The sequence below is a fragment of the Neophocaena asiaeorientalis genome, unplaced genomic scaffold (genome assembly GCF_003031525.2).
Source record: "Neophocaena asiaeorientalis asiaeorientalis breed wild unplaced genomic scaffold, Neophocaena_asiaeorientalis_V1.1 scaffold22, whole genome shotgun sequence".
NCBI classification, from domain to species: Eukaryota; Metazoa; Chordata; class Mammalia; order Artiodactyla; family Phocoenidae; genus Neophocaena; species Neophocaena asiaeorientalis.
Genome location: NW_020174422.1, coordinates 692,473 through 714,224, shown reverse-complemented (window position 1 = coordinate 714,224; position 21,752 = coordinate 692,473). Strand labels below are relative to the sequence as shown.

At 37.7% G+C, this 21,752-nt stretch overlaps 1 protein-coding gene across 3 annotated transcripts in view; it reads left to right on the top strand.

The window, feature by feature from the left end:
• HACD2 (3-hydroxyacyl-CoA dehydratase 2) overlaps window positions 1-21,752 on the top strand; it is an 89,987-nt gene that overhangs the window by 26,787 nt on the left and 41,448 nt on the right. The window contains exons 4-5 of one of the 3 annotated variants that reach the window (XM_024756508.1): window positions 14,970-15,114; window positions 17,219-20,275. The exons of the other annotated variants lie outside the window; for them this stretch is intronic. Coding sequence (XP_024612276.1) covers window positions 14,970-15,114; window positions 17,219-17,417 — 344 coding nt within the window. The 3' untranslated portion in view covers window positions 17,418-20,275. Of the gene's footprint in view, window positions 1-14,969; window positions 15,115-17,218; window positions 20,276-21,752 lie in introns of those variants that run through there. 3 annotated transcript variants of the gene reach the window in all.

Here is a 21,752-nt window from a genome sequence, read left to right as displayed (position 1 = left end):
GCTCAGCGGCCATGGCTCACGGGCCCAGCCGCTCCGCGGCATATAGGATCTTCTTGGACCGGGGCTCGAACCCGTGTCCCCTGCATCGGCAGGTGGACTCTCAACCACTGCGCCGCCAGGGAAGCCCCTGATGATACTCTTAATAAGATGTAACATTGTGTGTTTGGTGAACCTTTGTGTTGGAAATTATACTGTCAATATAAATAACTTTGGAAGTTCTCTTGATTGAAAACTGTAGAACAGGAGCTCAGTCATAGCCCAGAGGGTATTATGTCTGAAGTTGAGTATTAGCACTCTGATATCATCAACAGACAAGGACAGAAGCCCTTTCGCGTAGGTATCCTAGATTTGTGGTTTCAAATATTTGCTGTACATTCCAGCTTGCACTCCCCTCGTAAACTGATGATACCTTTTACTTAATTATTTCTTAAAAATTAATTTTAAGAAATTTGTAATCACCCTAATATTAATAGGTAGCATATGGCTTCAGACTGATTTTATTAAGTAACAAATGGTGCCAGGGAGGAAAGGGGCAGCTGCCGGAGAGACAAGCACCAGAAGACCCAGTCTCCTACCAGAAATCTTATCCCTCCCACCAGTGAGAATGAACTAAATCCGCTCCAAACTGCAAAGCCTCCTCCCATCCGCCCCCCGCCCGGCCCCCCAGAGGTTCAAGCTTTTATTACTCATTTACAGTGCAGTATTGTGAAGGACACGCCCTCACGTATTACTAAAGCCAGATCCAGAACCTTCCGTGTTGCAGCAGAAGAGAACTCTGGAAGGAAAGCATTGTGGAGGAAAGGGGTTATTCCCCCAGATTTGCTCACCTGGAATTCTGCTTTCACCCCTGCACCCAGCCCTCATGGGTATGGCTGGGCACAGAAACAAAACTACCTTCTTTGGTGCCTCTTAGCTTAGTTGACATTTTTTAAATGAACTTTACCAAAAGTGAGGAAGAACAAAAAGGGAATGAGTATCAAAAATACAAACAGTATAGAAATAGCCATATTCCCAAAGTACAAATTTCTGATCCTGAGATCTATGTCCCCTTTTGTTAGTGGGAACTGACACAGGGTCACATGGACCTTGCTGGCTCTCTTCCACCCTGTTCTTAGTGTGTTCAACCCTGGGACCCATTTCCCCAAGCCAGTTTTCCTGGCTTACGGAATACAAAATGGTGCAGATTTAGATTCAGAAGTTGCTTTCTGCCTGGGGGCATGTTTAGTGGTAGTACTGACAGGGGAAGGAGAAGCCCTTTGAGGTGGGGAAATGGACTTAACCTTTCCCAGCAGGCCGGCCTGTGTCTGCTGCCTAGAGGGCTCTCTGGGTGCAGTGGGCTGTCTGGGTGCAGTGGAGAGGTTAGAGGCCTGCTTGCTCTTCTGTCTTTGTCATTTATTAAGTACAGTCATTTCCCAGCATCCCGACACCAGAACTCTACCAAGACCATGTTCATAATCTTTCCCAAATCAGCCAAGCCCTTCAGACCAGTCTAGCTTAGTCTCCCTCTACTTTGGAGCTTTGATTATTCTGTTGCCTCCTGATCACATTTTGCCTTCTCCCCTCTAGACAGAGAGAGAAGAGGAAAGAAAGATAGTTTTAGCACCTGCGTCTTCTGCTCCTCATACCCAAAGTTTCAGCCACTTTCTCTGAATAAACTTTGCATTTTCACACTCCATGACTTTGTACATAAAATGTCCCTTTGCCTGGAACATCCAGCTCCGTAAGTTGTTCCCGGCTGTGAGTGAATGTACTGAGATGAAGGGAAGGGACAAATAGGGCGTATGCTCATCAGGAGCCCAACGTGCCTGAGCAGGGAAGGTGAGGGGATTACCCAGAGCTCACGCACACTGCCTGGCACCTGGCAAGCACTCAGTAAGCCGTAGCAGCTCTTCCATTGATTATTAGTGGGCAAAACATAATCCCTGAGGGTTTCTGAGCCCAGTTGGAAAAGTGAAAGCCATGAATAGAGCCTAGATCAGGGAATTTTACCCTTTGCCATCCTTGCAGGAACAGCTAGGGGTTTGGTTTGAATGGAAGCCTGTTACTGAGATATTTTAAAATATCTTCTCGGTAAGGTAATATTATCTTGTTTTCCAGTCCATCAGGAACCAAGCTAAGGCAAACCAACCCCATTGGAAACACTACTAGCTGTGTAGCAAGTCAGGCATCCTCCCTCTGGGCATTAGTTTTCACATCTGAAGAAGTAGGAGTTTGACTAGATAATAGATAATCTCTAACATTCCTTTCAGCTGGATGATCTGAAATTCCATGAAACTAACTATGAAGTAGCTTCAGAGGTGGTCAGTTATCTGGGCAATAATAGAAAAGGAGGATGCGCTAGATGTTTAAATATACCTATGTATGAGTATTAGGAAACTTGTTTTAAGTATAGTATTGATAGATTTAGTACATTTTCCCTCTCAATGCATTTTTTATTGAAGTATAGCTGCTGTACAATATTATATGTCACAGGTGTACAATCTAGTGATTCACAGTTTAAAGGTTATCTCCATTTATAGTTATTATAAAATATTGGCTATATTCCCTGTGCTATACAATATATCCATATAGCTTATTTATTTTATACATGGTATCAATAGTTTGTACCTCTTAATTCCCTACCCTGATCCTGCCCCTCCCTGTTTCTCTCTCCCCACTGGTAACCGATAGTTTGTTCTCTATATCTGTGAGTCTGTTTCTTTTTTGTTAAATTCATTAGTTTACTGCATTTTTTGGATTCCACATATAAGTGATATCATACAGTATTTGTCTTTCTCTGTCTGACTTATTTCACTTAACATAATGCCCTTCAGGTCCATACATGATGCTGCAAATGGCAAGATTTCATTCTTTTTTATGGCTGAGTAGTATTCCATTGTATATGTATACCATATGTTTACCCATTCATCTGTCAAGGGACACTTAGGTTGCTTCAATATCTTGGCAGTTATATATAATGGTGCTATGAACACTGGGGTGCACGTATCTTTTCAAATTAGTGTTTTGGGGTTTTTTTGGATATATACCCAGAAGTGGAATTGCTGGATCATATGGTAGGTCTATTAGTTTTTTGAGAAACCTCTTCTGTTTTCCACAGTGGCTGCACCAATTTACATTCCCACCAACAGTGTGCAAGGGTGCCCTTTTCTCCGCATCCTTGCCAACATTTGTTATTTGTGTTCTTTTTGATGATAGCCATCTGACAGATTTGAGGTGATACCTCATTGTGGTTTTGATTTGCATTTTCCTGATGATTAGCAGTGTTGAGCATCTTTTCATGTGTCTGTTGGCCATTTGCATGTCCTCTATGGAAAAATGTCTCTTGAGTTCTTCTGCCCATTTTTTAATCAGGTTGTTTGGTTTTTTTGATGTTGAGTTGTATGAGCTGTTTATAATTTTGATTAACCCCTATCAGTCATATCATTTGCAAATATTTTCTCCCATTCAGTAGGTTCTCTTTTCGTTTTGTCAATGGTTTCCTTTGCTGTGCAAAAGGTTTTAAGTTTAATTAGGTCCCATTTGTTTATTTTGCTTTCTCAATGCATCTTGAAAGCCCCAGCAGAAAACTGAATTGGGGTGGGAGATGGACACACACACTTTCTATGGCGTACATTTACCCATGACCATCACTAGATGGCACCCTTGTATTAGTAAGGAGACACTCTGAAGGTGAAGACTTCTGGAGGACGTCTAATAAAAATAGTAATGAATCAATAGCTGAAACTGAAAAGAGAGAGAGGAAAGAGAAGTGGATGTTTTTCCATCTCTCTCTCATGCCTTGATCATTAATATTTTAGGTAACAAAAAGCTGAAACTTCCTGCATTGCCCTGGAGATTATCTCATAAATATTTCTTAATTATAGGCACAAGGTATCTCTAAAATTAAAAATTACCTTAATTTGCTTAATTAAAAAGCTAGAGACAAAGAAAGTATTTCAGAAGATCTCTGGTCAGATGGTTTGTGACAGTCTGAAGTCAGTAAACCTTCCACTTATGTTCTTAGCTTCAAAAGCAAGGTTAGTCCAGCAACGCTGGAAACACCATCTAGTGACCGAGTTAATTGCATTGAGCCAAAAAGTGAAAGTTTAGCAAAAGAATTCTTTGATGTATGATTCCACAGCAGGAGTTGAATGCTAAATAGTGTATTAATGAAGGAAGCAAGAACACTTTGGAATATCTGGAATATCTGTATGACGTAGTATGTCTTTTACAGTTTTGTACAGCTTTCCTAGGAAAGGAATTTTTTCCTCTTCATTCATAGTGAACATCTTTCCACTAGTATTTTAATAACAGTTCCTACCTCACAGCGTTCTTTCAATTAGCAATCTGCTTTTGAGATTCATACATATCTTCACATGGTTTGAAAATTCATTCTTTTTTATTTCTGAATAATATTCCACTGTATGGATGTACAGTTTGTTTATCCATTCACCTATCGAAGGATATCTAGTTTGCTTCCAGTTTGGGATGGTTATGGATAAAGGTGCTGTAAATATTTGTGTGCTGGTTTTGTGTGGGAAAAAAAATTTTTTTGCCTTTTCAGATCAGTTGATTATGTACCTAGTAGCACAATTATTGGATCATATAGCAAGACTGTTTACTTTTGTAAGAAACTGCCAGACTGTTCCAAGTAGCTGCACCATTTTGCATTCCTGTCAGCAATGAATGAGAGTTCCTGTTGCTCTGCATCCTCACCAGCAGTTGCTACCTTGGGTTTTAGCCATCATAGTATATATGCAGTGGTTTCCTTTATTTTTTTTCTTTTAATATTCATTTATTTGATTGTGCTGGTCATGGCAGGCAGGCTCCTTAGTTGCAGCTCGTCTGCTCCTTAGTTGCGTCGCGTGGGTTCCTTTAGTTGCGGCATGCGGGCTCCTTAGTTGTGGCTTGTGAACTGTTAGTTGCAGCATGCATGTAGGATGTAGTTCCCTGGCCAGGGATCTAACCTAGGCCCCCTGCATTGGGAGCTTGAAGTCTTAACCACTGCACCACCAGAGAAGTCCGAGTTTCCTTTATTTTAATTTTCATTTCTCAAATGACAAATGATGTGCACATTTTTTTATATTTTTATATGCCATTTGTATACCTTCTTTGATGAGATTTCTGTTCACATCTTTTGCCCACTTTTTAATTGAGTTGTTTTCCTTTTGAGATTTTAAAATTCTTACTATATTTTGGATGTAAATCCTTTATCAGACGTATGTTTAGCAAATATCTTCTCCCAGTCTGTGACTTGTCTTTTCATTCTTTTAATAGTCTCTTTCACAAAGCAGAAGTTTTTAATTTTAATGAAGTCCAACTTAACCAAAGTTTAACTTAAAACCAACCAACTTTACACTTAACCAGCTTAAAACCAAAAAATTGTGCTTTTATGAAGGAATTTTTTTCTTTCATGGATTATGCTTTTGGTGTTGTATCTAAAAACTCATTACCAAACCCAAGGTGACATAGATTTTCTCCTGTTTTCTTCCAGAAGTTTTATAGCTTTACACTTCACAAATAGGTCTGTGATCTGTTTCAAGTTAATTTTTGTGAAAAATGTCTAGTCTGTTTCTAGATTCACTTTTTCACATATGGACATCGGTTGTCCCAGCACCATTTATTAGAAAGACTATCCTTTCTCCATTGAATTGTCTTTGTGCCTTTGTTGAAGATCAGATATTTGCATGGGTTTATTTCTGGGCTCTCTATTCTGTTCTGTTGATCTAAATGTCAGTTATTTTTCCAATACCATACTGTCTTGGTTGTAATAGATATAAGGCCTCCAACTTTCTTCTTTTTCTTCAGTATTATATGGGTCTTTTGACTTTCCATATAAACTTTAGGATCAGTTTGTTAATATCTACAAAGTAGCTTCCTAGGATTTTTGACTGATACTGTGTTGAATCTATAAATCATGTTGGGAAGAATTGACCTCTTAACAATATTGAGTCTTTTAGTCCACAGACATGGACTAGCTCTCCATATATTTAGATCTTACTTGATTTCTTTCATCATTGTTTTGACGTTTTCCATGTAAAAATCCTGTACCTATTTTGTTAGATTTGTACCTAAGTATTTCCTTTTTTTGATGTTATTACAAATTTTTTTTTTTTTCAAATTCTGGTTGTTCATTGCTGGCATATAAGACAGCAATTGGCTTTGTATGTAGTGGCCTTGTATCCTGCAACCTTGCTCTACTTGCTTATTAGTTCCAGGAGGTTTTTTGGTAGATTCTTTGGGTAGATCTGTATAGATAATCATGCCATCTATGAATAAAGATAGTTCTGTTTCTTCCTTTCCAATTTGTATACTTTATTTCTTTTTCTTGTCTTACTGCACTAGCCAGAACTTCCAGTTTGACATTCATTATGTTCTTTACTCGGCCTTGCTTGTGTGTTTCTCCTGGGAGGTCTGATACCAACCTAATATCTTGCCCTTTTAAGATATTTTGTCTTTTGGGGACTTTCCTGGTGGTGCAGTGGTTAAGAATCTGCCTGCCAATGCAGGGGACATGGGTTCGATCCCTGGTCTGGGAAGATCCCACATGCCGCAGGGCAGCTAAGCCCGTGCGCCACAACTGCTGAGCCTGTGCTCTAGAGCCTGCATGTTGCAACTACTGAGCCCGTGTGCTGCAACTACTGTAGCCCGTGTGCCTAGAGCCCGTGCGCTGCAACAAGAGAAGCCACCACAATGAGAAACCTATGCACCGCAACCAAGGGTAGCCCCCGCTCGCCACAAATAGAGAAAGCCCATGCACAGCAATGAAGATGCAACGCAGCCAAAAGGAAAAAAAAGATATTTTTTCTTTTTACCTGAAAATCATAAAAATTTTTCTGTTTTTCCACCTTTATTGAGATATAAAAATTATTTATATTTACAGTACACAGTGTGATGCTTCAATATAAATATACATTGTTAAATGATTGCCACACTCAAGCTAATTAACATATCTATTACCTCACAGTTATCTTTTTTTTTGTAGTGAGGACATTTAAGATTATTCTCTTAGAAAATTTCATGTATACAATATAATATTAATTACAGTCACCATACTGTACATTAGTCCTCCAGAACTTATTCATCCTGCACAACTGAATCTTTGTATTCTTTGACCAACATCTCCCCTTTTTCCCCATCCCACAGCTCTAAGCAGCCACCATTCTGTTCTTTGCTTCTATGAGTGTGACTTCTTTTAGATTCCACCTATGAGTGAGATCATGGAGTATTTCTCTTTCTTGCCTAGCTTATTTCACTTAGCATAATGTCCTTCAGGTATACCCACATTGTTGCAATGACAGCCTTCTTTTTTAAGGCTGGATAATATATGTGTGTGTATCATGTTCTCTTTATCCATTTATCCATCAGTAAACACTTAGGTTGATTAAGTATCTTAGCTGTTGTGAATGATACTGCAATGAACAAGGGAGTAAAGACACTTCTTCAAGATACTGACTTCATTTCCTTTGGATGTATACCCAGAAGTGGCATTACTAGAACATATGGTAATTCTATTTTAAATTTTTTGAGGAACCTCCATACTGTCTTCTCTAATGGCTACACCAATTTATATTCCTAACAACAGTGTATAAGAGTTCCCTTTTCTCCACATCTTTGCCAGCGCTTGGTATCTTTTGGCTTTTTGTAATAGTTATTCTGATGGGTGTGAGGTGGTATCTCATTGTGGTTTTTGATTCGCATTTCCCTGATGATTAGTGATGAGCTTTCTTCATATACCTATTGGTCATTTTGTATGTCTTCCTTTGAGAAGTGCCCTTTCAGGTCCTTTGTCCATTTTCTGTTTTGGTGTTTGTTTTCTTGCTATTGAGTTGAGTTCCTCATATATCAATATTTTGGATATTAACTCCTTATCAAATATATTATTTGCAGATATCTAGGTAGGTTGTCTTTTCATTCTGTTGATTGTTTCTTTTGCTGCACAGAAACTTTTTAGTTTGATGCAATCCCATTTGTCAGTTTTTTATTTTGTTGCCTGTTCATTGAGGGTTATATCCAAAAAAATTTGCCCAGACCAATGTCAAGAAGCTTTTTCCCTATGCTTTCTTCTAGTAGCTTTGCAGTTTCAGATTTTATATTTTAAGTCTTTAATCCACCTTGAGTTGATTTTTTTTACATGGCATGAAATAAGGGTCCAGTTTCATTCTTCAACATGTGAATATACAGTTTTCCTAGCACCATCATTGCAGAGACTATCCTTTCCCCATTATGTGTTGTTGGCCACTTTTTCAAAGATCTTTTGACCATAAATGTGTGGATTTATTTCTGGGTTCTCTATTCTGTTCCACCGGTTTATATGTTTGTTTTTATGCCAGTACCATGTTGTTTTGATTACTGAAGCTTTATGGTATATTTTGAAATCAGGTAGTATACTGCCTCTAGCATTGTATTTTGTTTGTTTGGGGGGTTTTTTTGGCTCAAGATTACTTTGGCTTTTCAGGGTCCTTTGTGTTTGTGAATTTTAGGATTTTTTTTTCCATTTCTATAAAAAACACCATTGGAATACTGAAAGGAATTGCATTGAATCTGTAGTTCACTTTGGGTATATTTGGGTATATAATGGACATTTTAACAATATTAATTCTTCCAATCCATGAACACAGGATATCTTTCCATTTATTTGTGTCTTCAATTTCTTTTATCAGTGTTTTATAATTTTTAGTGTACAGATCTTTTATCCCCTTGGTTAAATTTATTCTGAAATATTTATATATTTTTTGATGGTATTGTAAATGGAATTGACTTTAATTTCTTTTTTGGATAGTTCATTGTTAATGTGTAGACACACAACTGATTTTTCTCTGTTGATTTCCTGTCCTGCAACTTTACTGAATAGTTGTTTTTTTGGGGGGGGTGAAGTTTAGAGTTTTCTATATATAAGATCATGTCATTGGCAAACAAAAACAATTTTCCTTCTTCCTTTCTGATTTGGATGCCTTTTATTTCTTTTCTTTCATAATTAGTCTGGCTAGGATTTCCAGTACTATGTTAAATAGAAGTGGTGAAAGTTGGCATTTTTGTCTTGTTCCTTAGAGGAAAAGCTTTCAGCTTTTTACCATGGACTATGATGTTAGTTTGTCATATATGACCTTTATTATGTTAAGATACATTCCTTCTATACCTAATTTGTTGAGAGTTTTTGAGAAGGTTCAGGATTTTGTCAAATGCTGTTTTGCATCTATTGAGATGACCATATGACTTTTATCTTTCATTTTGTTAATGTGGTGTATCGCATTTATTGATTTGCATATGTTGAACCATTCTTGCATTCCAGGGATGAATCCCACTTGATCATGATGTATGACCCTTTTAATGTGCTGCTGAATTTGGTTTACTAGTATTTATTGATGATTTTTTCATCTGTGTTCATCAGAGGTATTGGCCTGTTATTTTATTTTCTGAGTTTAGAAGTATTCTCTTCTGTTTTTTGGAGGAATTTGAGAAAGATTCATATTAATTCTTCCTTAAATGTTTGGTAGAATTCACTGGTAAAGCCATCAGGTCTTGGGCTTTTCTCATTGGGAAGTTTCTGATTATTGATTCACTCTCTTTACTCATTATTGGTCTGCTCAGATTTTCTCTTTCTTCTTGATTAAGTCTTGATAGGTTGTATTTCTAGGAATTTATCCATTTCTTCTAGGATATCTAGTTGGCATATAAATGTTTATAGTAGTCTCTTATGATCCTTTGTATTTCTGTGATATCAGTTATAATGCCTCTTTTTTCATTTATAATTTTATTTATTTGTCTTCTTTCTTTTTTTCTTAGTCTAGCTAAATATTTGTCAATTTTATCTTTTAAAAAAAACCCAGCTCTTAGTTTCATTCATCTTTTCTATTGTTTTTCTAGTCTCCGTTTATTTCTGCTTTGATCTTTATTATTTCCTTCCTTCTGCTAACTTTGGGCTTAGTTTGTTCTTCTTTTCCTAGTTCCTTGAGGTATAAAGTTAGGTTGTTTTAGATCTTTTTTTTTTTTGATTTACTTATTTACTTATTATTTATTTTGGGCTGCATTGGGTCTTTGTTGCTGCACACAGGCTTTCTCTAGTTGCGGCGAGCAGGGGCTACTCTTTGTTGCAGTGAGCAGACTTCTTATTGCGGTGGCTTCTCTTGTTGTGGAGCGTGGGCTTCAGTAGTTGTGGCTTGCAGTCTGTAGAGTGCAGGCTCAGTAGTTGTGGCACTCAGGCTTTGTTGCTTCGCGGCATGTGGGATCTTCCCAGACCAGGGTTCGAACCTGTGCCCCTGCATTGGCAGGCAGATTCTTAACCACTGCGCCACCAGGGAAGCTGAGATCTTTCTTAATGTAAGCATTGTTGCTGAAACTTCCCTCTTAGAACTACTTTTGCTGCATCCCGTAAGTTTTGGTATGTTGTGTTTTCATTTTCATTTGTCTCAAGATATTTTTTTATTTCCCTTTTGAATCTAATTTTCCAATTTTATTCCTGTTATTGGTTTTTAGCTTGATACTGTTGTGGTTGGAAAAGATACTTGATATGATTTTATTCTTCTTAAATTTGTTAAGACTTGTCTTGAGGCCTAACATGATCTATCCTAGAGAATGTTCCACATGCATTTGAAAAAGAATGTGTATTCTGCTGCTGTTGGATGGAAAGTTCTCTGTGTGTCTGTTAGGTCCTTTGGATCTGTAGTGTTGTTCAAGTCTGCTGTTTCCATATTGATGATCTGTCTTGGATGATCTGTCCATTGTTGGAAGTGGGGTATTGAAGTGCCCTGCTGATTTTGTACCGCTGGCTATTTCTTTCCTCAGTTTTGTTATCAGCTTTATATGTTTAGGTGCTCCAATGTTGGGTGTGTATATAATCAAAATTAATATATCCTTTTTGATTTGACTCCTTTATCATTATGTAATGATCTTATTTGTCTCTTGTGACAGTTTTTTACTTAAGGTCTATTTTGTGTGATGTACTTCAGCCACCCCTGATCTCTTTTGGTTACCATTTGCTTGGACTATCTTTTTCCATCACTGCACTTTCAGCCTATGTGTCCTTGAAGCTAAAGTATTTCTCTCGTAGGCAGCATATTGTTGGATCTTGTTTTTTAAGCTGTTCAGTAACTTTTTTTTTTTTTTTTTTTTTTTTTGCGGTATGTGGGCCTCTCACTGCTGTGGCCTCTAACGTTGCAGAGCACAGGCTCTGGACACGCAGGCCCAGCGGCCATGGCTCACGGGCCCAGCCGCTCCGCAGCATGTGGGATCTTCCCGGACCGGGGCACGAACCCATGTCTCCTGCATCAGCAGGCGGACTCTCAACCACTGCGCCACCAGGGAAGCCCACTCTCTGTCTTTTGATTGGAGAATTTAATCCATTTACATTTAAAGTAATTATTGGTGCTATTTCTATTGCCATTTTGTTAATTGCCTTCTGACCATTTTGTAGTTCTGTTGTTCCTTTCTTCCTCTCTCGCTGTCTTTCTTTGTGATTTGATTTTTTTTTATAGTGGTATCTTTGATTTCTTTATCTTTTGTGTATTTACTATAGTTTTTTTCTTCATTGTTACCATAAGACTTACATCAAACATCTTGTAGTAAAATAGTCTCTTTTAAGCTGATAACCACTTAACATTGACCACATATAAAAACTACACTCTAACTTTTACTTCACCCATGTTTTTTTGTTATTGGTATCACAATTTACATCTTTTATGTGTTGGGTATCCTTTAACACATTATTGTAGCCATAGTTATTTTTAATACTTTTGTCTTTTAAGTTACATATCAGAGTTAAAAGTGATTTACATACCACCATTCCAGTATTAGAATATTCTGAATTTGACAATATTCTTACCTTTACAGTAAGATTTTTACTTTCATATGTTTTCGTGTTGTTAGTGTTCTTTCATTTCAACTTGAAGAACTCTTTTTAGCATTTCTTCTAAGGCATGTCTAGTATATTGAACTCCCACAGCTTTCGTTTGTCTGGAAAAGTCTTTATTTCTCCTTCATTTCTGAAGGGGAAACTCTTTCTGGATATAGTATTCTTGGTTGGCAGGGGTTTTTTTTCTTTCAGCACTTTGAATATATCATCGTCTCTTGGCCTAACAGAAATCTGCTGTTAGTCTTATAGGGATTCCCTTGACTGTGATGAGTTGCTTTTCTCTTGCTGCTTTCAGAATTCTCTTTGTCTTTGACTTTTGATAATTTGATTATATTGTATCTCAGTGAAGATCTCTGTATATATAATTTCTTTGGGGTTCTTTGGGTTTCATGGATCTGGATGTTGTTTGCTTCTCCAGATTAGGGAAGTTTTCTATCATCATTTCCTTAAATAAATAATGCCATAATTTCTTTCTCTTCCTGCCCATTTCTCCTCTGGGACTCCCATAATGTATGTATTGGTTAGTTTATGGTTTCCCATTGGCTTTCATCACACTTCTTCATTCTTTTCTCTTTTCGTTCCACTGACACATTTCAAATGACCTGTCTTCAAGCTCAGTGATTCTTTCTTCTGCTTGATCAAGTCTGATCTTGAAGTTCTCTGTGGAATTTTTCAGTTCAGTCATTGTGTTATTCAGCTTCAGAATTTCTATTTAGTTCTTTTTTATGATGTCTGTTTCTCTGTTGAACTTCTCATTTTGTTCATGTGTTGTTTTTCTTGTTTCATTTTGTTATCTAATTGCATTTCTTGTAGCTCACTGCACTTCTTCTGTGATTATTTTGAATTCTTTGTCAGGCAGTTTGTAGATCTCCGTTTCTCTAGTATCAGTTACAAGTACTTTATTCATTCCTTTGATGGTGTCATGTTTCCCTGTTTATTCATGCCCTTAGCCTTGCATTGCCGTCTGTTTTTATAAACTGGCTTCAGCTTGGAAAGCTTTTCACCAGTCCACCTGGCCAGAAATTCTGGGCAGGCTATCTGATGAGGTCTGTGGGTCAGCTTGCTGCTGGAGTCCTCAGGCAAGCTGGCTTTGTGCCTGGGTCAGCAGATTAGTGGGCCTGGTGCCTGAGTCCGCTGGGGTGTGTCTGAATCCTGGGTCCATAGGGGCCAGTCTGGCACTGGAGTGAGCCTGGGTCTGTGATCATAGGCCTGGGTCCTAGGTCCATGCAAGCCAGTCTGGAGCTGGTGGCCATGGAGGTTTGCCTGGCACTAGGGCCAGCTTGGAGCCTGGGGCCCTGAGGGCTGGACTGGAGCCAGGGGCTGCAGGGATAGGTTTAGTGCTGGAGTTTGTGGTGAAATTGGGTGTTTACTTCACTCTCCTTCCCCCATCGGAGGGTATTTCCCTCTGTACTATGCTACCCAGGCTTGATGGTGAAGGGTGATGCAGGTCATCCTTCCTATTCTGGTCTTCAGTGAGTCTTTTCTTATTTCTGTGCTTCACCCAGGTGCTGTAATCTCTCACCTGGAATCCTTAGCTATTGTGAAAGTACTTTTATGTGTGGATAGTTTTTCAAATTGATGTTTCATGCTGAAAAATCCTATTCTGCCAACCTGCTGATATCACTGAGGATTTTTTTCTTTATATTTAAAGTCTAATAGTTTTACTAGGATATGCCTTAGAGTTGACTGTTGCAGGGCAATTTCCCAGGTACCTAGTAGCCTCTTTTGATATGTAATTCAGGCCTTCTTTTATTTCTGGAAAGTTTTATTGGATTATAGTTTTAAATTTTAGTTCTGTTTCATTACGCTTTTTTTTTCAGGGGCTCCAAATATCTGTATGTTAGACCTTGTTTGCCTCCCTTCTTTTTCAGCCATTTTCTCTCTGATCCCTTTTACTTTAACTTCATTTTTATTCTCTTGGCTGTTTTGCTTCCTTTCTTCAGTGCCCTTTGTTAAATTTTCATTTGAATGTATTCTCTTTTGATCACCTGAAATTTAAGTAGTCCTTAGGTCAGATATCATTTTGTCTTTCTCTTCTATTTCTGTCCTGAGTTCAGCTTTTGTTTCATTTCTGCCTGGTTTGGTCCATTTCTGTTCTTAGTTTTTGAACTTCTGATTAAAAATAATTTTTCATATACTCAAATGCTTATTTAATAATATTCAGTTTGGAGTGTTGTGTTAAAGTTTCCTTTGTGATTTTTTTGAGTGCATTTTCATTAGCTAAAATGTTTGATCCTCTTTTTTTGTTTTCTTCTGATAGTAGTTTTGTACAATTGTAAGTTGCTTTTATGTATTCATTGTGTGGCTAGTGTTGGAAGTTTGGTTTGATTTATAAGATTACTAGCTTGAGGACACTTTTATCTGTAAACATAGTGAAGTGTAGTCTCTTCAAAGGATGCCTTTTTGTTTGAGGAGGTCAGTAGGAATAGGATTTGTATGCCTGTCAATTGTTTTGAGCTCTCATTTGTGTTACAGGAGTGCAGATTTCCTCCTGTCTCTTTCCTCCTTCACCATCCATTCACTAAAAGACATCTCTCCGTTCCCTTTCACCCATTTCTTCTCTAGAAGTGATGCCTTTTTGAGATTGCCACTTGGGTCCCACAGGCTTAAGTAATTCCCTTCTCTGTTGTTAGTCTAATCAACAAAGTGTTTTTCTCAGTGCTTTTGTACCTAGGGTGGACTGCCTCTTCCTGGGGGAATTTTTACCTCAAATTTCAGCCCTCTGTTCCTCTCTTCTTGCTAACATGCCATTTTTCCAGACTCACTTTCCATAAAGGTTTGCAGTAGAGGCTCAAGACATGGCTCTGCTGGAATTTGGTGTTTATAGTTCTACTTACATGTGATTTGAGTCTGTAGTTGTCTATATCTTTTAGTTGTGCTGAGGGTTTAGGTTTTGTATAGGTTTATTTGTTATTGATGGTCAATAAAAATTTTTGGAGCTTGTATAGTATTCATTATGTAGACATTGTGATTTTTAATCAATGCTGTATTTGTTGAATAAAGTTTGCAAATAACTGCATCTATATCTAAATCTATACACAGTTGTGACTAGTCTCTATAGATAAATTTATAGAAATATGTCAAAGGTCATACCATATTTTAAGACTTTTACTAATGCATACTTCCCATTGCCCTTCAGAAAACCTCCAAGCATTTACTGAGTTTGTGCCGGGTGACAAGCACTGTGCTAAGCACCGAGAATACAAATATCAGCAGACCGCACCCTGTTCTCAAGCCAAGGACACAAACATGAAGCCGAGTGTGACAAAAGTTCTGCCCAAGGGGTATGGGAGCACAGAAGGAGAGATGACAGTGCTTTTTGGAACCCTTTTCCACTGGAAGCAAATTCACCTCTGTTTTCACAGAATAATTCCTCAACTTTCTTACCTTAGTGGAAACCTCATTCTCCGTAAGGACAGCACTTCCCTTGCTGCTTCTCAGTTCACTCTTCCACCTGCCCATTCCCTCTCCTAGCTCTCTTCCTGTGGCTTAGGTCACCTGCACCTGTCCTTAGATTCTTTCATGAGCTCTTCTTTCTCTCTGTGTCCCTCAAATACTGGTGTACTTGGGCTTTGGTCCTTAGCCTTCTTCTTCTTCCCTGTGCAGTTTCCCTCTTCGACCTCACCACACCTTCCCCATAGCTTCATTGGCTCCCACATATTCTCTTCTGGGCCACACCAGCCTTCTGAGTTTCCAGCTCAGCTGCCCAGATGAACATTGCCACTTGGCTCCTTTATGCACACAACAAACTCAAGATGCATAAAGTTTAAGTCATCATTTTATCTCAGACCTGCTTTTTCTCTTATTCTCTGGATCTGTTAGTGGCATTCCCAGTTTCTACTAGTTGCCTAATGAGAGACCTAGAGGTAAGCTATGACTCCCCTGCTTCTTTGCCTTTTTCACCATTTATCCCCCCCACACCCTTCTCTCTCTCACACTTGCTCTCTTTTCCTTGAAGGAACATTGTTTCTTTGCCTTTCCATGTTTTTATTCTCTCTGTGCTCTCATGTCTTCCTCTGAAATCTCTCTACTCCTCCTTCTTTTCCTCCTTGCCTTTTCTTCCTCCCCTCTATTTTTCCTGCCTCTTCAGTTTTGCTCATTTTCTCCATTTCTTTTTCGACTTTCATCCTCATCTGTTCCCCCTGCATTTCCTGTTCTCAGACTCTCCTCAGCCCTCATTGCCCAGGTATGGTCATGCCTCTACTCTTCTTCCTTTAGAGAATTTGAGTTAGGATGAGACAGCTTGAGGCCAGAGTACCATTTCTAAAGCCTGAAGCAGGGAGAATGGTGTGGACAAAGTATCAAATACTTCTAGACTAGAAGCCAGCTCACTGTTTTCTCTCTTTCCCTTCTACACCAAGAGGTACACTAGTGTTTGTCTTCTGGGCATACATGGGTTTCCAAATGACAGCTCTGGAGTGCTTTGAAAGCCACAGACAGTTAAAACATTGGTGCAGGAAACACCTTCAGAAAGACTCCAATCTGATAAAAGAGACCTAAATGATTAGGAATGAGGGCTTTAACGGAATATCAATCAGTGAGCGTCAACTAATCTTGCTGTATGTAATGGTGGCTCTTTTTCATAGCCTTCTTGAGACTCGGTTCATCTTTAGCTTTTATCATAGTTGTAACCTTGAGATGTATGACTAACAATTCCAGGAGGCAGTTGAGTTGAATAAAGAATGTTTTGAACTCCTAAGTTATTCTGTTAATGACAGCTGCTCAGAAAGGAATCAAGTCTATAAATAATGGCAAATTAGCACCTTAAATAGACTGTTAGGAATCAAATAGACAGTTTGTTCTTATGATAGATTTTTGGAGCTGGAATGTATTATTTCTTTATTGACTTATAAGAAAAGAGGAAAAGTAAAGAGTATGTGACGATATAAGGCAGGAATAATCTTTCTACATGTATATATGTTTAATATATGTTGTTTAATTTTTTATTAAGTAAATAGAGTAGCTTTTGAAGGGACATTGGGGATATATTGTTCTACCCTTCTGCAGTGATTAAAATGGTTACTGCTTCCACGGAATGAGCAGACACTCAAAATCATTTTTTACTTAATTTATACTTATATAATTATATAATTACATATTACATGTAGTTACATATATGTGGGTATATATTTTATATATATAACATGTACATTATATGTGCTTATACATATAGTTATATATAATTACAGATAGTTATGTAATTATACAATTTGTGTAATTATGTAATTACACATATTACACAAGTTTTTATATATTTTACACAAAATGTATTAAAATATAATTTTATATTGAAAATATGGTTCTGATGAAAGGTTCTGTGTTTATTGATACATTAAAATTACCCCCAAACTGAGTGACTTAAAATCACAAACATTTCCTCTCTCATAGTCTCTGTGCATCTGGAATTCAGAAGCAGCTTAGCCGGGAGGTCCTGGCTCAGCCTCTCGTGGTTGTAGTCAGATGCCAGCCAGGACGGCAGTCAGCTGAAGACTGGACTGGAGCAGAAGGATGTGCTTCTGAGATAACTCACTCTCATGGTTATTGGCAGGGGACCTCAGTTCCTCACCACTTGGTCCTCTCCACATAGGGCTGCTGGAAAGTCCCTTGTGAAACAGCAGCTAGTGTCCCCCAGAGTGGATGATCTAAGAGAGAGGGCAAAGAGGAAGCCACAGTGCTTTTTATGATCTAGTCCCTAACATCACACACTATTACTCCTACCTTTTTCTTTTTGTTCAAAGCAAGGCACTAAGTCCATCCCACACTCAAGGGGAGGAAAAGTAGGCTACCTCTTAAAGGGAGGAGTATCAAAGAATTTGTGGGCATATTTTAAAACCATCCACGGGCTTGTTTTGCTTGATTTTCTCCTTCCTATAGTGGTTAAGAGCATGGACTCCGAAGCCAGACTGCCTGGGTTTGGTTCTGCTTCTACCACTTATTCATTGTGTGATTTAGCGCAAGTTACCTACCTTCTCTGGACCTCAGTTCCCTTCATCTATACAATGAGAAAAATAGGGACTTTTCTGGTGGTCCAGTGGTTAAGACTCCACGCTTTCACTGCTGAGGGCCTGGTTCAATCCCTGATCGGGGAGCTAAGATCCTGCATGCTGTACACGGCGGCCAAAAAAAAAAGAAAAAGAAAAATAATAGCACCTATCTCATAGGAGTTGTGAGAAGTAAATTAGTTAATATAAGTAAAGGATGTAGAACCATGGTTGATGCATAGAGTACTCTCAATTAATAGTAGATTTTTGTATTATTGTTGTAGGTTGAGCAACAACATAGCCTAATTGTTTCTCCCTTTACTTCTATATAATTTAAAGTAAATCATGGTCTAACAGATAGCACCTAATACAGAGTTTCTGGTCATCTTGGCAAGTACTTCAGGGATACATGGTAGGAGCAAAATAAGCTGGTGACACTCGGTGTAGATTCCACCTGTAGTAGAATAGCCTGTGAGAGATTTAGCTTCATAATGGCACACCATGAGGAAACGGTATCCCTCTCCACTCTGAAACTCTAACCTCAAAAGGGGTTTCTCCTAAACTTTACAGGAACCTGCTCTGGGATATGTGATCTGTGTTCATTATTCTTAGGGTTCATTCACACATTCAGCCCATAAATATTTATTAAACTTCTTTGGAATTCAAAACAAAGTGATTCTTCATAGTACTTTGTTTACTGTGAAGAATCAAGTAAAATACATATATTCTAGCTCTCTAGAGTTTATCTCCTTTCATATAACATTTTCCTCTTAGATCTGTGGGTGATTTGCTTAGATAGAGTATGGTGCTTATGGGTAGAGTTTTTCCTTAAAATAATCTGTGCAGGGGGAATAGGGTAATCACATTTCCAACACTGTTAAAGAAAAATGATTCATTTAAGGGCAACGAACTATTTATGATAGTTAAATGTGCAGTAAATACTGCAGTTATATCTGGTAGATCTTGACCTGGCAAGCCACATTCTTGGCTCCAGGAAAATGTTTTTAAAAGATGCTCATGAATACCACATGTCATAATTGCAAAAGAGAGCAGATTTTTTGCTGTTGTTTTTGGACATAAAATATTAGTGATTTTGTTTTGAGATATGAAATCTGGTTTATAGATGATTTAGGAAATTGTTAACCAGAAGAAAATATTACACCAGACTTTCACCATCTTTCTTACAGATGCCATTAGTCTTCATGACTGGAAAGTGTAATTGGAATAGCTTCTTTTTAAAAGTGTTACCTTGTCCTGCACTCTGATGTACTTTGACTTCTTAAGTCTACTCAAATTCCCTTCAGATTTTTGGTTCATTTTCTCAACTGCAAAAGAAAGAGTATATAAATAGGATTGCATTTGGCTATACGTGCCAGAATTCTGACTACTGTGCGTTAGCCAAATAGGAGTTTCTTTTTCACGTATAACAAGTAATCTGTCTTTCTGCTCTACCATTCACGGAAGTGTGTCACTTTTGTCTTGGTGCATGTGGACCTGTAGTTATAATGTGGCTGTGATGAGTTATGTGGTGTCATGTCACATTACAGGCAGAAAGTGGCTGCACAGCAAGGCTTTCCAGAAACTGTTTATTTTTCATTGGTCAGAACTGTGCCACATGGCTTCTTCCAACTGCAGGGGATTCCAAAGAAGCTAGTGTTTTAGCAGGATACACTGCTATTCCATATAAGATCAGTACTCTGTTAGTAAGGAAGAGAGGAAAATGCACACTGAATAATCAACCAGTAGTGGTCGCCACAAAGGATTTGAATGGTTGCTCAAGTCTTGAGCCAGTAGAGCAATCCATGAGTCTATCCACTTGGCAACAGCATATAGTGATATTAGAGTACTTGATGTGAATAATTAATCTGCCTTATATTTTTAAAGTTGGATTTGAAAAGCAAAAACATAGATTGGTTTACCTCTAGACAATATGTATGGTCATAAATCTCAGTACCCCTAAGTAATACACATGATCATAAATCTCAGTAAGGACTTTATATATGATCAACTCCTCCCAGCAAAGTCTTTATTAGAATAGGGGGTACCTGAATAAATAAACTCTTCCAAAAGCTGTTTGCAACTTAGATTTTTGATTACATGTGATTTTTTTGTTTGCTAAAATAATTGTAAATCAGTTGTGTGTGAAAACAATTATACATTGTTTTGATTGAACGTCTATCCATTTTTATTCTTAACAGAATTTGTAATGTGGTGGCTATTAAATCATGTTGTGGTGATTTTTTTTTTAAGTGAAAAGGACTTATTTCTAAAATAACCTTATTTCTATAAAGTGAAACATGCACATTATTTTTAAAATCAGCTAATACTGAAAGACATAAAGAGGAAAGTAAAAATCAATTTAATCTAACTACCCAGAAGTAGTTATCATTACCTTTTAGATATACATTTTAATGCATATAAAGTATTTGTTTTTTAGGATAATGTATTTTAGGTGTCTAAGTAATATATTTAGGAATTATTTGTGAACACAGTTCAGTGTAAATAAGTATATTAACTGAGATATCTCGTGACAAAAATTTGGAAGGCTTCGAATAAATAATTTCATTTCAAACTTGAAAAGGTAAATGGAAGTGACTGTTTAATTTTCATTATTCATAGCTAAAAGTTTTTAAAGTAATGTTTCTGGAAAAGCTTGACATTAATAAATCCTTACTAATTTTGACTTATAACAAGAACTAAAAGGTTTTGCTCTGAGCCTAGGATTTCCTTATACCTCCTTAAGTCCATTTATTTATTTGAGGGGTTCACAATTGAAATATATTCAGAATAATAGCAGATGATTGATATGAAAATAGAAATTTTTTTTACAATGACCCTTTAAAGTTCTGTGTAGGTTGGGCCTTTTTGTACCTGAACATTCATTTGCCTATCGTTTTCAAGCTGCAGATATATTCCACCTCTCTAGTTAAATTTAGCTGAGGAATTGTTAGGTTCAGGTTATAATTGCTCTTTCTCTTCTCTTCACTTTCCCAGCCTCTGCAGTACTTTGACAAGCTTCACTCCTCCTGCAAGTAGCGTTTTCAGTGTGTGTCTTTTATGCGCTGTCAACAGGCTCTTTCCATGTTCTGCTGGCCTCCTACTCAGTGAATGCCACCACCGCCTCCACCCCCGCATTAGTGCAGGAATGGGAAATAGAGCTGGGCAGAGTCATTGTCCTTTTAACATCTACTGTATGAACAACCCTCAGTATACCCTTTCTTTTATCCTTCTTAGATCTCTTGCTTACAGTAAGAGTCAAGTTGCCTGCAAATGGTTCTTAGTGCCTTGATTATGGGCTCAAGGTTCAAATATCTGGGCTTTCCTACAAGTATGGGTAACAGAGTGAAAACACGATGTTTCCCATTTAAATGCCACCTTAACATTATTTATTGGACAAATAACATTATAAATATAACAAGGGAATTCATTTTAATGTAAAGGAAAAAATGCCCTAAATTCTGCAAGTCTAGTCAGCAATTTTGTTTTTCTGTGTTTCCTTCCAGGCCTGGTCTACGTGCATATACGGTTTTTACATTATTAAAATCAGAGTGGCTACCGTTTGATTGCTGGTTTTTTCCTTTAATGTAACCATTTTTCCATTTTTTTAAATAATCTCTATAGTGATACTTAAATGAGTTTATTTTTCAAATAGGTAATTCATTCAAGGGTATATACAGTGAAAAGTGAGCCCCTGTCCCACCCTGGCTCTCCACTTATCCAGTTCCCTTCCCCCTTTCCCAAACTGCTTTCCTTAGTTTCTTGTGACATAACAAGATATATATATTCTTTTTTTTTCAAGCTTGATTTTTTTCCCTTTACCAGTTTTCAGAATAATGTGTTGGTTTCCCAGAATCCTCTAAAGAAAACCAGTAAAAGTTTGTGGGTTTTTTCCCCATATACAATATTTTTTGTTCTTTAAAAGGGTTCAAGGTTTGGCTTTA